Source organism: Sarcophilus harrisii, chromosome 5 (genome assembly GCF_902635505.1).
Source record: "Sarcophilus harrisii chromosome 5, mSarHar1.11, whole genome shotgun sequence".
Taxonomy (NCBI): domain Eukaryota; kingdom Metazoa; phylum Chordata; class Mammalia; order Dasyuromorphia; family Dasyuridae; genus Sarcophilus; species Sarcophilus harrisii.
Window position 1 is genome coordinate 283,422,377 of NC_045430.1, and position 14,126 is coordinate 283,436,502.

General features: G+C 62.7%; 1 protein-coding gene across 1 annotated transcript in view; it reads left to right on the top strand.

Moving 5' to 3' along the window:
• Positions 1-14,126, top strand: part of VWDE (von Willebrand factor D and EGF domains) — a 36,904-nt gene that overhangs the window by 19,084 nt on the left and 3,694 nt on the right. Inside the window, 21 exon segments of the mRNA XM_031940284.1 lie at positions 202-300; positions 465-930; positions 1,078-1,328; positions 1,454-1,642; positions 2,261-2,392; positions 2,896-3,034; positions 3,121-3,303; positions 4,192-4,293; positions 5,013-5,401; positions 6,063-6,732; positions 7,752-8,204; positions 8,858-8,953; positions 9,051-9,105; positions 9,107-9,132; positions 9,235-9,247; positions 9,329-9,414; positions 9,910-10,005; positions 11,711-11,806; positions 12,783-12,878; positions 12,994-13,326; positions 13,377-13,621. Coding sequence (XP_031796144.1) covers positions 202-300; positions 465-930; positions 1,078-1,328; positions 1,454-1,642; positions 2,261-2,392; positions 2,896-3,034; positions 3,121-3,303; positions 4,192-4,293; positions 5,013-5,401; positions 6,063-6,732; positions 7,752-8,204; positions 8,858-8,953; positions 9,051-9,105; positions 9,107-9,132; positions 9,235-9,247; positions 9,329-9,414; positions 9,910-10,005; positions 11,711-11,806; positions 12,783-12,878; positions 12,994-13,326; positions 13,377-13,621 — 4,215 coding nt within the window.

The window sequence follows — 14,126 nt, forward strand, 5'->3', positions numbered from 1 at the left end:
TGCTCTCCAGGTCAGAGTCCCAGCCCCGCCAAGTGTCAGGGCCTCAGTTTCCCCACACCCCTCCTTTGTTTATCATATTCCTTTCCTGTCATCCTGGCCAGTCTGGCCGGTGGGAGGTGCTACCTCAGAGCTGTTCTCTTGCGCTTCTCTAATCAGTTGTGACTCAGGGCATCGCTTGAGACACAACCGTTCCCCCTCCAGGTTTCTAACGACGGCCTTCGCTTCAGTAACCCCCAGATCCTGACGCTGTATGACGGGGCTTGCCAGACGTGTGACCCCCGGGGGCGCTGCACGTTAAAGGTATTCCCTTCTGTTTGAGCTAATGTTTCTATCCCAGCGGGAAACGTTCGGGCTCCTGTGCCGGGGTCTCCGCTTCCGATCTTGGAATAATGACCCTACAAGGAAAGCCTCGCAAGCTCACAGAGGGGCAGCTTGGTCCATGGTGCTGCTTCCTTCCCCTTCAGGAAAAGCTCTGCCTCGTGGACGGCCGCTGCTACCGGGATGGGGCGCCCAGCCCGACGGGCCCGTGCCGGCTCTGCAGGAGTGACCTCTCCAGATGGACGTGGTCGGTGTCCCCAGGTACGCGCTCCCCACTGCGGGCCTGGCAGCCCAAGCCCAGAGGCCGGGGAGTGGGGACCGGCGACAAGGCCCCGACGTTTAGGGGGCGGCTTCCTGCCTCCGCCGCATCCTGTCCCCTTTTACCTGATGAAAGCAGGACCAGAGGCCCCAGCCCGCGGCTCGTGGCCGGCCGGGGATTTTCCAAGCTGATTTTCCGGGTCGCTAAGCCAGTGCAGGCTAATGGCCGGGCGGGCTCCCTGCGGGGCAAAGCGCCCCTTCCCACCCCCGACCTGGAAGCCAGGGAGCGGGGGTGGGACAGGGCCCGGGCTCCCGCTGCAGCTGGGAGGGCCCGACGCCCTTGGGTGAGGGTGGGTACGCCAAGCTGCCGGACTCCTCTCCTTCCTGCTTCCCAGGGGGGCTGGGGACCCAGGAATAGGGGGACGGCGGGGGGAGAACGGCCGGGGCCCGGGGCAGAGCGGGGAGATTTCCAGCAGTGAGGGGGTGTCCGCTCGGCCGCAGATAACCGGCCCCCCGTGTTCCACGAAGCCCCGCAAAGACTCTGGACGTTTTATGGCGCCAACTTCACGCAGCAGCTGCGGGCCACGGACCCCGAAGGCTCCCCCGTCTCGTACACGCTGCGCGCGGGGCCCCGGGCCGCCGGCGTCTCTCCCGGGGGCGTCCTGCTGTGGAAAGCCCTGTCCTGGGGCGCGCACACGTTCACGGTCGGCGCCGCCGATGACTGCCGCGCCGAGGCCACGGTGACCGTCGAGGTAGGGGGGCCCACTTGGGGGGAGTTTAACAAGAATAGCCCCTCGTGGCCGTGGGTCAGAGCGGCCCCCGCACAACCAGCAGGCCCAGGCCTGAGGGCTGAGCGGCCGTTTCCTTGCTTCCACAGGTGTCCGTGAAGCCCTGCGACTGCCTGAACGGCGGCCGGTGTGTGCCCCGAGGCGGCGGCCCCCGAGGGCGCGGGCCCGGGTTTGAAGGCCCCGCTTGTGAGGCGGCCGGGTGCGAGCCCCGCCCCTGCGGGCCGGGCCCATGCGGAGAAGCCCCCGGCCAGCACGCCTGTGAATGCCCGGCGGGGTGGGCGGGTCAGTGCGGCCCGGCCTGTCTCCAGGAGGGTGGGGGCGCTCAGGGAGCCTACACGGGGAGCCCCAGCTTTGGAAACCTAAGAAGGCTGGAGCGGTGCCGGCCACTGCCCGAACTCCCGCGGGAACCGGGCTCGGGCTCGGGGGGGGGGCCGGGGGGGATGCATAAGGAGGGGTGCGGGGGGAGGGTGCAGTGGGTGGCGCCCCAGGCCTGGAGTCAGCAAGACCTGAGTTCAAATACAGCCTCAGACACTCACGATCGGGCAAATCGCCCGTCTGCTAAATGGGGAAACTCTGAAGAAGGAAACGTGTAGAGGGCGGGACTCTGGGGAAGCCTATTTGAAACAAGGTGCTAATCAGAGGAACTGATGAGACGATGGTTATCTGGCTCAGCAAGGTGAGGAAGAGTTCTCCAGCTCGCTGGGATTGATGTAATCCTACAACAAGGTGCTAACTCGTGGAACTGAGACAACCATTCTCTAGCTTACATGTTCTTAGTACTTAGTGCAGTTCTCCAAGTTGGCACCGGGGATGATGTTCTTATAGAAGAGCCAACAAGGACTGGAGGAGGGACATTCCGTCTCCCACCAGCCTGGTGGCTCTCCCAGGAGACCTAGACCCTTCGGGAGAGCCTCCGGAAAGCCAGCCCCGCCCAGGCGAAGGAGACAAAGATAAAGACCCTTGGCTGGCTGTCTCGTCTCCTTCATTTCTCCACCGAGACCAAGAGCCATTCTGGGGGCCTCCCCATGGTGGGAGATGCAATGTCTCCCCCAGTCCTTGTTGGTCCTTACACACCCTGTCACAGTTACATCACTACAGCGCCCTGAGCATGTGGGAACTAGAGAACCGTGACATCACCACGCTAAGCACTAAGTACTTGTAAACTAGAGAACCATCATCTCAATTCCTCGGAGTCAACACCTTGTTTCAAAGACACTTCCCCAGAGTTCTGGCCCATTACAGAAATGACACCCTGTCCCCCCGCCCCCCAACTCCCCCAGGATCTTTGGCAGGATACAGTATCAGACAGGACTGAGCCACAGCAGACTCCAGGGGGGAGAGTTCTCCCCAGGACCAGGCCAGGAGACTGGCTCCTGCTGAGAAGTATTTCATGCACGCATGAAGAAGCATTATTAAGCACTTACTGTATATAAAGCACTGAGGACACAGGAGAGCAGGCTGGCCCTTGCCAGCAGGCAGAAGCTGTTTCCCCAGATCAATTAGTGCCTCTCACACCTGACCTCTGTGCCAGCCTCTGGACCAGGCTGGAGTTTCCCCAGTCATTCAGCAGGCCCTAACTCATGCCCTGTGCCAGCCTCTGGGCCAGGCTGGAGATTCAAGGGCAGAAGAAGAGGGTCCTTGTGACCCGGCTGTCCATAAATGTAACACAGGTGGAGTGGGATTGGCTGGAAAGGTGGAGGGGGGAGAACCGTCCACTTATTGGCGCTCCCCCTCACCTTTCTCTGTTTCCACCCAGGCTCAAATTGCCAGGAAGACGTGGACGAATGCAGGTCCGGCCCCTGCCTCCCCGGAGGACGCTGCGTCAATGTTTTGGGTTCCTATCGCTGCGACCCGTGCCCTGGAGCCGTCCACGGCGCCGGGCAAGCATGCCAGAGTAAGGAGCTGCCTCCGGATGCCGCTCTGCCCCACGGATGGCTGGGTGCCATTCAGTGATGGTGGGGGCCGGGTGTCTCAGTGGCCAGTGCACTGGGCTGGGATCGGAAGCCCCAACACTGGTTCTGCGAGCGCTTCTCAGCTTGTTACCTTGTCTTAAAGTGAGAAGGACCCAGGAGCGTTGCTTGGAAGTGCACAGAGGTCCTGAGGGTTTTCCTGTTAGGTCCCTGATGTGTCGGGGGTTGAAGGGCCGGAAGCCAGCCCATCCTCCTCCCGCACTGTCCATCCCACAGGCGGATCTCAGCGGAGGGGACGAGACGGCTCCCCTCAGACTTGTCTCGAGACCCCATTTTTCTCACAATGAGCAGCTGGTCTCCGAGCCACCCATCACCTGCAGGTTAAGGCCACGGCTCCTTAGAATGACATTGCAGGCCTCCTGTAATTCTGCCCCAACTCCTGCGCCCATTCTTCTCTCACGGCCCCACGAGGCCTGTGGCTCCGGCCAGCCCGGCACTCTGCTCTCCTTCAGTGCCCCTTTTAATGGTAGAGCAGCAGCCCTCAAGGGGGTGGGCAGAGGCAGGCGGGCGAAAACCTGCCCGGCTGCAGTGCCCCTTCCCTGGGTACTATTACCTGCCTATTACGTGCATCGGGCTTTTCCAGCCCACTGTGTCCTGGGATAAAATCAAGGAGCATTAAAGCCAGCAATGTTCCATTACAAAGTGGGCTGTCCTGTAGAACTTTGCCCAGAGGGGCTCGTTTTCCCATCACAGCCTTCCTGGAGGTTAAGTGCCCCGATCCATCTGGGGGTCCCTCCAGCGGGCTGAGGCTCTCTGTGGTCTAACCAGTGCCCTACCCACCACCTGTGAGCCGTGACCTGGGGCGCACTGGGGCCTGTCCCCTGCATTTTGAGCCCTGACCAACATGTCCCTTGCAGGGGAAACCGTGCTTGGGAGCGAGCTGATTTCCCTCCCCGCAGGCCCCCAGGACTCTGAGGAGAAGGAGGCCGAAGGGACAGAAGCTGGCAGAGGTGCTGCTGGTGAGTTTGGGGATCCCTCTGGGCGAGGCCCCCAGGCCACGATCTGGGCTACCCTGGGGCAAGAAGGCAGCCCCAGGCTTTGCTCCTTCTCTTGATTCTGTTGGAGAAGAGCCTTGGGGGAAAAGAAACTAGCATTTATTAAGTGCCCACTAGTGTCAGGCTGCATTAACTCTTTAGAAGGGCATCTCCTTGGACGCTCACAACAGCCCTGGGAGGGAGCTGCCTTTATCCCCATTTCACACCCAAGGAAACTGAGATAGAGCCGAAGTGCCTGGCTCAGGCTCACGCTGCCAGCGAGTATCTGGGGCTGGATTTGACTCGGGTCCTCCTGACTCCGAGCCCTGCCCTCTATGCCCTGTGCTCCTGAGTTCCCTGAGCAAAGAATGGGAAGATTGGGGGTGACTTTAGAGGAATAGAATTAGGAAGTCACCGGATTAGAGAGTGAGCTGCATTGCCCCATTTTACAGACAGGGGAACTGAGGCCCGGAGAGGGAAGTGACGGCCCGTTGTCACAGAAACAAGCACTTATTAGGGGCCTTTGGTGCACCGGGCTCTGCTCCAACCCGGGCCCTCTGGATCCAGTTCTAGCCCACTTTCTGCTTTCTCTTTCCAAAGCTTCCTTTGGTCTGAGAAGATAAGGGAGCATCTCTTTTCTAGAACTGCTGGCGGTTCCCCTTGGGCCCTGGCTGGGGGAGGAGTGTGGCCCGTGCCGGGGCCAGGGTGGGTCACTGCAGAGGGAGGAAGGGGGGGCAGCGAGGCTCAGTTGAAGCCTGTCAAGCACTTTGAGTTTGCTGGTGTCCCCTTGGACCTGTCGTGTGGGGCGGGAGAAAAGACCGAGGAAGACGCCCGGTGCCGGCTGCTTGATGAACGATCATCGGTGGGAGGCCGGCCCGGGTCTTCTCCTGGCCCCTGGCCGGCTCGCTCCAGTCAGGCCTCGGAGGCAGCTAAGGCAGGACGCCAGGCAGGGGCCGCCCGGGTGACCGAGCAGGAGGCTTATTGCTGCTGGTGGAGAACCCCTGAGCGCCAGCACCAGAGCCCCCTCCAGGAGCCTGCCCCAGCTCTCCAGGACAGACCTGCCCACCGAGACAAACCCCCTGTGCCCAGGAGAGTGTGCTGGGGGGGGGGCACGTGAAGGGGAAGGTCCTCCTGGAGCCAGGAGCCCCCAGAAGAATGAGGGGAAGTCAGACTCACTGGGCCACGGTGGGGGGGCGGGGGGGAGAACGTGGCCTGCCCCGCGTGGCCGTGTGGGGCAGCAGGGGGGGCGTGGGGAGCAGATTGGCCAAGCGCCCCCATGCCTCCGGCACCTTCCTGGGGCTTGCCCGCCTGCCCCCGGGGATGGGGCAACGCAGGGTGTTTGGTTTAGCGTCGCCCTCTCCTCCTACCCACCTCCCCATGACATTTAGTCAGTCCCGTCTGGGACATGTTCAGCTCGGCTGGCCAAGTGCCGGGGCCCATTATGGCTTCCCGTTGTTGTCCTCCATCTCCCCTCCTCTGCCTCCCTGAGGGCTTTGGAGTGAATCCCTGAGAGAATTGAAGTGTTGGGGGAGCACAGGGGAGGGAAAGGGTCCTTCCCAGCCCCAGGCGGGGGAAGCGAGTGACATCAGGGACGCAATGGCGGCTAGAGAGCCGGGGGAGCTGGGGAGGAGCCTGGCTCTGCAGGGGGAAGTCCTGGGCAGGGCCCGTGACAGGCGAGCCCCACCCGGGAGGCCTGTGGCCTGGCCGAGACCCCCAGAGGGATGGTTCCATAACCATGGTTACACGGCCCCCAGGTGAAGGGGACGGAGAGACGTGGGCCCCCCCCCAGCCATGGTTCTCCAGGTGAAGGGGACGGAGAGACGTGGGCCCCCCCCAGCCACGGCCCCGGGCGTGGCTTTAAAGCAGACCCGGTTAGGAAGAAAGCTCGCATAGAAACTGTGTCCAGCGGGCGCCGTTCAACTTCTAAACTCCCAAACGCAGACTTGTTCCCTGAACCCCGCTTTCTGCAGCGGCTGCTCCGGGGAAAGACGAGTGTTCCCCAAGGCGCCACGAGAGGGCGGCTTCCCCCGAGAAATCTCGGGCTCCGCCGCGGCTCCGTCCCCCTGTTCCGCGGAGATCTAAGGCGGAAAGCGCGGCCCGCGGGCCGGGAAACTGAGGCTCGGAGGCTTCGGTCCTTGTCCGGGGCCGGGCCGGGAGGGGAAGGCGGGCTGGGGCCCCGGCCATTTCGGGCCTCCTTCCGCGCCTCCCTCCATCCGCCGCGGCTCCGGGGTTGGACGAGGCTCCGCGCACGGAAGGCGCCGGGGCCCGGGGGCTCTGGGGCTGCCCGGGCCCGGGGGGCTGTGGGCAAGCTCCCGGCCTCGTCTGCGGGGCGGCGGCTGCGGCTCCTCCCGCCCACGGGCCCCAGGAGGCGCTCCCGGCCCTCCCCGGGCCCGCGCACGCCGGGTCCCGCATCGCTTGGGGACGGTCAGCTTTCCTTTCCCCGAGGCAGGTCTTTGAGGGGGCTCATCTCCCCCACGGACGGCCCCCCTCCCCCACGGACGGCTCCCCCTCCCCCACGGACGGCTCCCCTCCCCCACGGACGGCCCCCCCCCCCCACGGGCGGCCCCCCTCCCCACGGACGGCCCCCCCCCCACGGGCGGCCCCCTCCCCCACGGACGGCCCCCCTCCCCACGGACGGCTCCCTCCCCACGGACGGCTCCCTCCCCACGGACGGCTCCCTCCCCACGGGCGGCCCCCCTCCCCACGGACGGCTCCCCCCCCCACGGACGGCCCCCCCTCCCCCACGGGCGGCCCCCCCCCCCCACGGACGGCTCCCCTCCCCCACGGGCGGCTCCCCTCCCCACGGACGGCCCCCCTCCCCCACGGACGGCTCCCCTCCCCCACGGGCGGCTCCCCTCCCCCACGGGCGGCCTCTTCGGAGGGTGGGAGGGGGCGCCTGCCCCTCCAGGCTCTGCCGCATGGAGAAGGGGGGTCGCCGTGCGAGGTGGGGACGCTCGGTTGCGGGCGGAGGGACTGTGCGACGCCTGCAGGCTCGGCGCCGGGCCGGGCGCGGGAGGATGGACTCTCAGGCCGCCGCCGCGGGTGGCGACGTTTCTGGCGCTTTCCTGCTGTGGAGGCCTGAGCCCGTTGCTCCCCCCCAGGGCTTCTCCGCGGCTCCCGGCACACAGCAGGGGCCTAATGAATGCTCTCTGGCTCCAGCCTCAGCGCCAAGCCCGCGGGGCGGCCCCCTCTCGGAAAGGCGGGGAGGCCGCGGGGGGGGGGGGGGGGGGGGGGGGGGACAAGGCGCTGCCGCCGCTGCCCCTCAGCTGGCTCCCCGGGACACCCTGGGCAATTGCCCTGGGCTGGGCCCGGGTCCGGCAGGAACTTTGCCCGCGTTCCGGCTAAGCCGGGTTTCCTTGAATGCCAGGGACGCCCGGGGGGCTCCGCCGGGCCCAGTGACGGGCACCGAGGCCTGTGTGTCGGGGGGCTTCCTGTCATTCCAGGCGGAGCATTCGCGCCCCCTGCGCGGCCCCGGGCGCTCGGCCTCCCCCGCCTCCCGCACGGGCCGCCGCCCCCCGAAGAAGACCCCGCGGCCACCAGCCGCGCCCCCGGGACGTCCCGGCCCCCGCCCCCCGTGGCTGTGGAGGCGGCCCCGCCGGCCGGGACCCCAGCTGCGGGCGGCAGCAGCCCGGGCCCGAGGCGGGGGCCGGCCGAGGATGGCGGCCCAGGCCCTGCCCCAGGGGCCTCCGGGACCCAGCGCAGCCTCCGGCACGAGTCGGGAGCCGGTCCCAGCGCAGTCCCCGCGTCCCCGGCATCGCCCGAGAGGCGCCAGCAGCGGCCCGCCTGCGCCCACTCCCCCTGCTTGCCCGGGGTGCCCTGTGCGCCCGCCCCGGACGGAGGCTCCCGCTGTGGCCGCTGCCCCTCCGGTTACTACGGAGATGGGGCCCGGTGCGAAGGTAGGAGGGCCCGGCCGGGGCTCCGTGAGCGGGGTCTGTGCAGGGACAGGCTGGGGGTGGCCGGGTCTGGAGCCGCGTCCCCTTCTGCATGAGGCTGGGCCCTGGTCTCCCCAGGGGCTCCCTCCCAGCCCCCGGGGCGGGCTCTGGGGATTGCGGCCCTTTCCCATAGGGAGGAAGCGCATTTAAAAGCTACTTTGCTCTCCGGGCTGGGGGCATGTGTCGTTTCTTCTGGTTCAGCATCGGAGGCAGTGGGAGCAGAGGAGGGTCATAGAGGGGGCCGGAAGTGGGGCCCATCCCACCCTTAGCCCTTCCTGGCTGGGGGCCAGGAACCAGCTGCAAATGACTGGTCTTGAACTCGGGCCTCTGAGCCCACATCCCGCCTCGTTCTGCTTTAGCAGAAATGACTGACTAATAAACCCAAAGGGACCGTTTTCCCTTGATAGCAGTCACTTGATGCCCTTTCTACTTTCCTCCTGATTAAGTTAACCAGCCGGGTCCGGGGCTCCTGCCTGGCCCCTGAGCCCGTGACCCCGCTTACCGTAGGGAAACTGGGTCTCAGCAGGAGAGAAGTGAGCCAGGCTCCCGCCGGCCCTCCCCTCCGGCCCCCCCCAGCCAGACTTTTTGGGCCACATCCCCTCCCTTCTGCTCCTCAGCCATCTGCAGGCACCCCTGTGGCAGGGGCATGGAGTGCGTGCGGCCCAACGTCTGCAGGTGCAAGGCCGGCTTCTCTGGCCCCAGCTGCCACACAGGTAAGCGTGGTGGGGGGGGAGGCTGACCCAGTGGGGGGCCCTGACCCAATGGGAGGGAGCACAGTCATCTTTAAATGCTCTCCTCCCTATAACACAGCTCTGTGTTGCCCCGGCTGTAAGAACCATGGCAAGTGCATCAAGCCTGGGGTCTGTGGGCCTTGGGGGAATCACCTGTGAAGGTGGGGTCCACAGCGGGGCGGAGGTCCCTCTGCTCTCTTCCCCTCCCCACCTCCTGCTTTTCTTGTCAGCCATGACCCTCGGGCCTGTCACAGGTCTGCCAGAAGGTCACTGTGGGCCTTGCATCCAAAAAGGCTTGGAAATCCCTGTTACTAACGATTCCCAGTAACCGCCCTCTCCGTCCGCAGCCTCCTGCAGCCCACCCTGCCGGCACGGGGGGTCGTGCTTGGCTCATAATTTCTGCTCCTGTCCCTACGGCTTCGTGGGACCAAGGTGTGAAACAGGTAACAGAGCGCTCCTGACCTCCGCAGCCCATCGTTCCCAGGAAATGTGGAGCGCTGAGTGTTTGCTGTCTGAAGTGAGGGATCATGGGGGCACAGGCAGAGGATCCTTTGAAGGGACCGAGATTTTGGTGTCTTCTCGTCCCTCCCCGATCCCCTTGGAGAAAAGCAAGTCTGAATAGGAACCATCCCCTTCTCGTGTTGGGTTCAGGCAGCTGTAATTTAAGCACAGGCTTTTTCTCAGTGACCCCTGATTTCCCCCCAAAGTTAGTCACCTGGCATTGATTAAGCACCTACTGTGTGCCAGGAACTGCACTAAGCACTGAGGACAAAGAAAGGTAGCCGACGGTCCGGAGCACTTGATGAGTGGCCTGGACCTTGTCTAGCGCCCCTGAGTGTCTGACGGCCCGACCTGAAGCAGGAAGGTCACCCAGCCCTGGGATATAACCCAAGCCCCCGAGCCAGGCGGCTCCCCTACCTGTTACCCTCTCCCTCCAGCGGTCTGCACCAAGCACTGCGAACATGGCGGGCAGTGCCTCGCTCCCGATGTCTGCCAGTGTCAGCGGGGATGGTTCGGCCCCACCTGTGCCACAGGTAAAGCCCAAACCAGCCCATTTCCTGGGATCCTGGGCCTGATGGCAAGGGGGATGACCAAGGACTGAGGCTGAGCCTCTGGTTTCAGATCGGAGGCCAGCCTCATGCCCCTACCTGCCTTCTTCCCTTGCCCTTCCGAAATGTCCGACACCCAAAGGAGCCCATTTTAGAGGAAGCAACAGCAGCTGTGGGGACCAAGACAAGAGAGCAAGACCAAAAGACTGTGCGTGCATGTGTGTGCATGTGTGCACACTCAAGTGTGTATTGCATGTGCATGCATGTGTACACTGCAGGCATCAGTATGTGTGCATGTGTACAGGTGTGTGTTTGTGCTCGGGTGTGCACACTCACGGTGTGTGTGTGTACACTCATGTGTATTGCATGGTCATGCCTGTGTACACTGCAGACATTGGTGTGAGTGTGCATGTGTGCTTGTGTGTGCACACTTGGGTGTGTATATGTGTATGCATGTAGTGTATGTGTGTGTGTGTGCGTGTGTGTGTGTATTTGTGAGTGTGTGTGTCCCATTAGAAAATGGAATAGGAAGAAGTATTTGCAAATTGGCAGTCTTGTGAAGGCTGAGACCAAGGCCCCCAGACAAGGCGTCTGGGCCCCAGGACGCGGACTTCCCTTTCCTTGCCACAGGGAGTCACTTCCGCCTTTCCCGCCCTTCGGGGTGCCCTGTCTGCTTTCTTCCTTGGGCCGCTCCACCTGCTCTTATTCAGCCGCGTCGGGGTTTCCTTGGCAGAGACACTGGAGTGTTTGTCCTCGGCCTTCTCCGGCTCATTTTGCAGATGAGAAACAGGGTGAAGTGACTGGCCAGGGTCCCAGTTAGTGTCTGAGGCCGTATTTGAGCTCAGGGAGATGAGTCTTCCTGATTCTGGGCCCTGCCCGCTGGGCCATCTAGCCACCTCTTCATTAGTGGACATGGGGACGCTCCGTCTCTTTCATGCACAACATGCTTGTCTTTAAGGCTGTTCTTTCCTGGACTGTCTACTGGAAAGAACCGATTACCCAAGATTCCTACAATGTGACTTCCTAGGTCTTCCCTATACTTTTCCTACATTTGGGACATTCGCTTTGCTCTCTACATTTCCCTCGCCCTCCCCTAAAATTTCAGGTTTCACAGATGGCTCAGGGCAGAATGAAAGGGAAGCCTGCCCTGGCTCTTCCACGACATGATTCTACCCCTCAGGGTATCATGTTTTCCTCGATGGCTCTGCCATCTTATTGGTTCGTGTTCACTTTAAGGCCCACTGGGGCTCCGTGACATCCATTACCTCCCGCGGGGGCATTTCTCTGGATATTTCGGTTATCTTTGTTAGGCCCTGGTCATCTCCCCGCTGAAGCTCCTCCTCTCGCTTTCTGCTCCTTTCTCCAATTAAACAAGGTCATTTGGAATTCCAATCCCATCCTCCAAGTTCCTAGTGTAGTGTTAGCTATAAAATTAATGAGCAAACTTCCTCCACCATTATCTAGTTATTTTATTCATGGCTTTTTATGTTCAATAAAGCCAAATTAATGATCAGTTATGGGCTTTACTTGCGGTGAAAATCAAGTATTTCATGGCCTACTATGAGCTCCTTCCGTTCAGTTTTCTTTGTCTTTTTATTTTATGAGCTCCTTCCGTTCAGTTTTCTTTGTCTTTTTATTTTATTTTTTTTTTCCGGGATGGAGCGCTGACCGTCTCCTTCTCTGTTCCCAGCTTTGTGTGAGCCGGTCTGCCTCAATGGCGGAGTCTGCCACAAGCCAAACAGCTGCCTCTGCCCCACTGGATTCTTTGGTTCCAGGTGTCAGAACGGTAACCCGAATTCCTAATTTTTTTTTCTTTTTTTAAAGTGTTGGGTTCAAACACAAGAAATCTGGCAAACGTGAAGAGGACCTCACCTAGATAGGTGGGAGGGCCTTTGACGCAGCTGAGGGAGGCCGGGACGAATTTAATTTTCAGGGAAAACGTGACTGATTTAATTTTCCTGGTTCCTAAGCGGCCCCTCGCCACGCTGAGATTCTGGGATTCTCTCGGCAGCTCCCATGCCCTGCTGCGCTGGAATGAATTTGGAATGGGGCTTATGCTAGCAATTTTTTCACTTAACCGGTTTCTGCCGCCCTCCGCCATACTGAAAATCCCCACTTTCATGGTAGGAGAGCCGAACACTGAAAAGGGAGCTCTTAAGTGACTGATGAAATTTAATTAAAAACTGGATTCTTGGTCTCAAGATATCCATGCAGATTGTGCTGAATTGGAATGGAAATGCAGAGTGAATTTCCCAGCATGAGGTGGGACTTGCAGCGGTTCCTCTGTTTCCGTTTCTGGTTTGGCTCGGAATCTGACCCAGACCAGGATTAGAATTCCAATGACTTTATTTTATTGGAGAAATGAGTCAAAATCAGCTGCGTGGAAAGAACCCTCTCGTTCCTCCCTGCACCCTGCTCTCTGAAGGAGTGATAGGGGATCTGTGCGGATGCTGGAGGGGCTGCTCTCGGTGGGCGCCGCCTTTGCCCCGCTGGGTGTAGGACGCTAGTTACCAGCCCGCGTTTCCAGGCTCCGGGCCCTTTGCATCAAGCTCTCGTTGGCGCCTCGTAGGATCCAGGCGCCTGGGAGACCAAAGGGATCCTCGGCCCCTCGCGGGGAGGAGGAAGCCGATGCAGAGACCGTGGGCGGTGGCCCCTGCCCGGTCCCTCTTGGCTGGAGGCAGGACCCCCTCGCCCGCTGCGGGAAGGCGGCTGATGACGCCTTCCCTGCTCACCATCTGCTCCTTTTCCATTGGCTTCTTTAGCGATCTGCAGCCCTCCCTGTAAAAACGGCGGCCAGTGCGTGAGAAACAACGTGTGCTCCTGCCCCGAGGGCTTCACCGGGCAGAGATGCCAGAAAAGTAAGCCGAGGTGGGGGGGCCCCGGAGTGGGGGGGCCCCGGGGGGAGGGGCCCCCGGGGCGAGGGGGCCCAGGCCCTCGGAACCGCCGGCCACCACGAGCCGCTCTTGCCTTCAGGCATCTGTGACCCCGCCTGCGTGAACGGCGGCAGGTGCGTGCGGCCCAATGTCTGCTCCTGCCCGTCTGGCTGGCGAGGGAGGAGATGCGGCTCAGGTAAGAGCCTCACGGAGACGCCCGGGCCAGTGTCCCCGCCATCTAGTCTAGCGGCTGGGCACCAAATCCTTCCGCTTCTTCCGAGGGGGAGCGAAGCCGCCTGCGGCCTTCACTTCCCGGCCCCGTTGCCAGCGAGCCTCGCTTCCTCTCCCAGCAGTAAGCCAGCTTCCAGGGCGGTGGTAAAATGGGGGCCGGCCCTGGGCTGCCCTTCCCCGCTGTCCCCCGGCGGCTCGGAGGGCTGAGAGTGACCAGCAGGCCCCGCTCCGCGCCGGGGTGTCCCCTCCGAGAGATCGCCCGCCTGCCGTACGCGGCCTGGCGCAGCCGGCACTTTCTGTGTCTGGGCTCCCCAAGCTCGGCCCAGAGGCTGCCGCTAAATGCGGAGCTCCTTCGGAACATCCCCTCCCCTTTCTCCCACGGGCCGGGAACCTTCGTACCTGAGGTTGGGCTCGGGCCGGGCCGCCTGCCAGGGCTCAGAATGCCGAGGCCCAGGCGAGGGCTGGGGTCCCCTGGGGCCGAGTCCGATGTCGGACAGGTGAGGCCCCGCTGTGAGAAGTCCCTGATCCATCCCCAGGCCGGAGTCTCTACCGAGTGCTCCAAGGGCTCCCCGGGGGCGTCACTGAGTCAGGGCGGAGGGGGGGGGGTCACTGAGTCAGGGAGGTGACCCTGAGTGCCGAAGGTGCTGGGGATGAGGAGGCTCCAAAGGAGCCCAAGGACAGACAGCTGGGGCTGCTGTCCAGAGACCGGCCTGACTAAATTCTAAGTCACTCAATAAACAAGTCAGAGCCGGAAATCGAGCAGAGGGAAGGGAACAACGGGTGCTGACTGACACAGCAAGCCTGGCAGGGCATCCCCCCTAAGAGCACCCTCTCAGTGCCGCAGGGAGGACTCAGGGAGGACCGCAGGGAGGACTCAGGGAGGACCGCAGGGAGGACTCAGGGAGGACCGCAGGGAGGACTACAGAGAGGAACCCAGCGGAGACCCCAGGGGGGAATGGCAGCTTATTCAGCCATGCGGGTGGAGCAGTGGAAGGGGTGCTG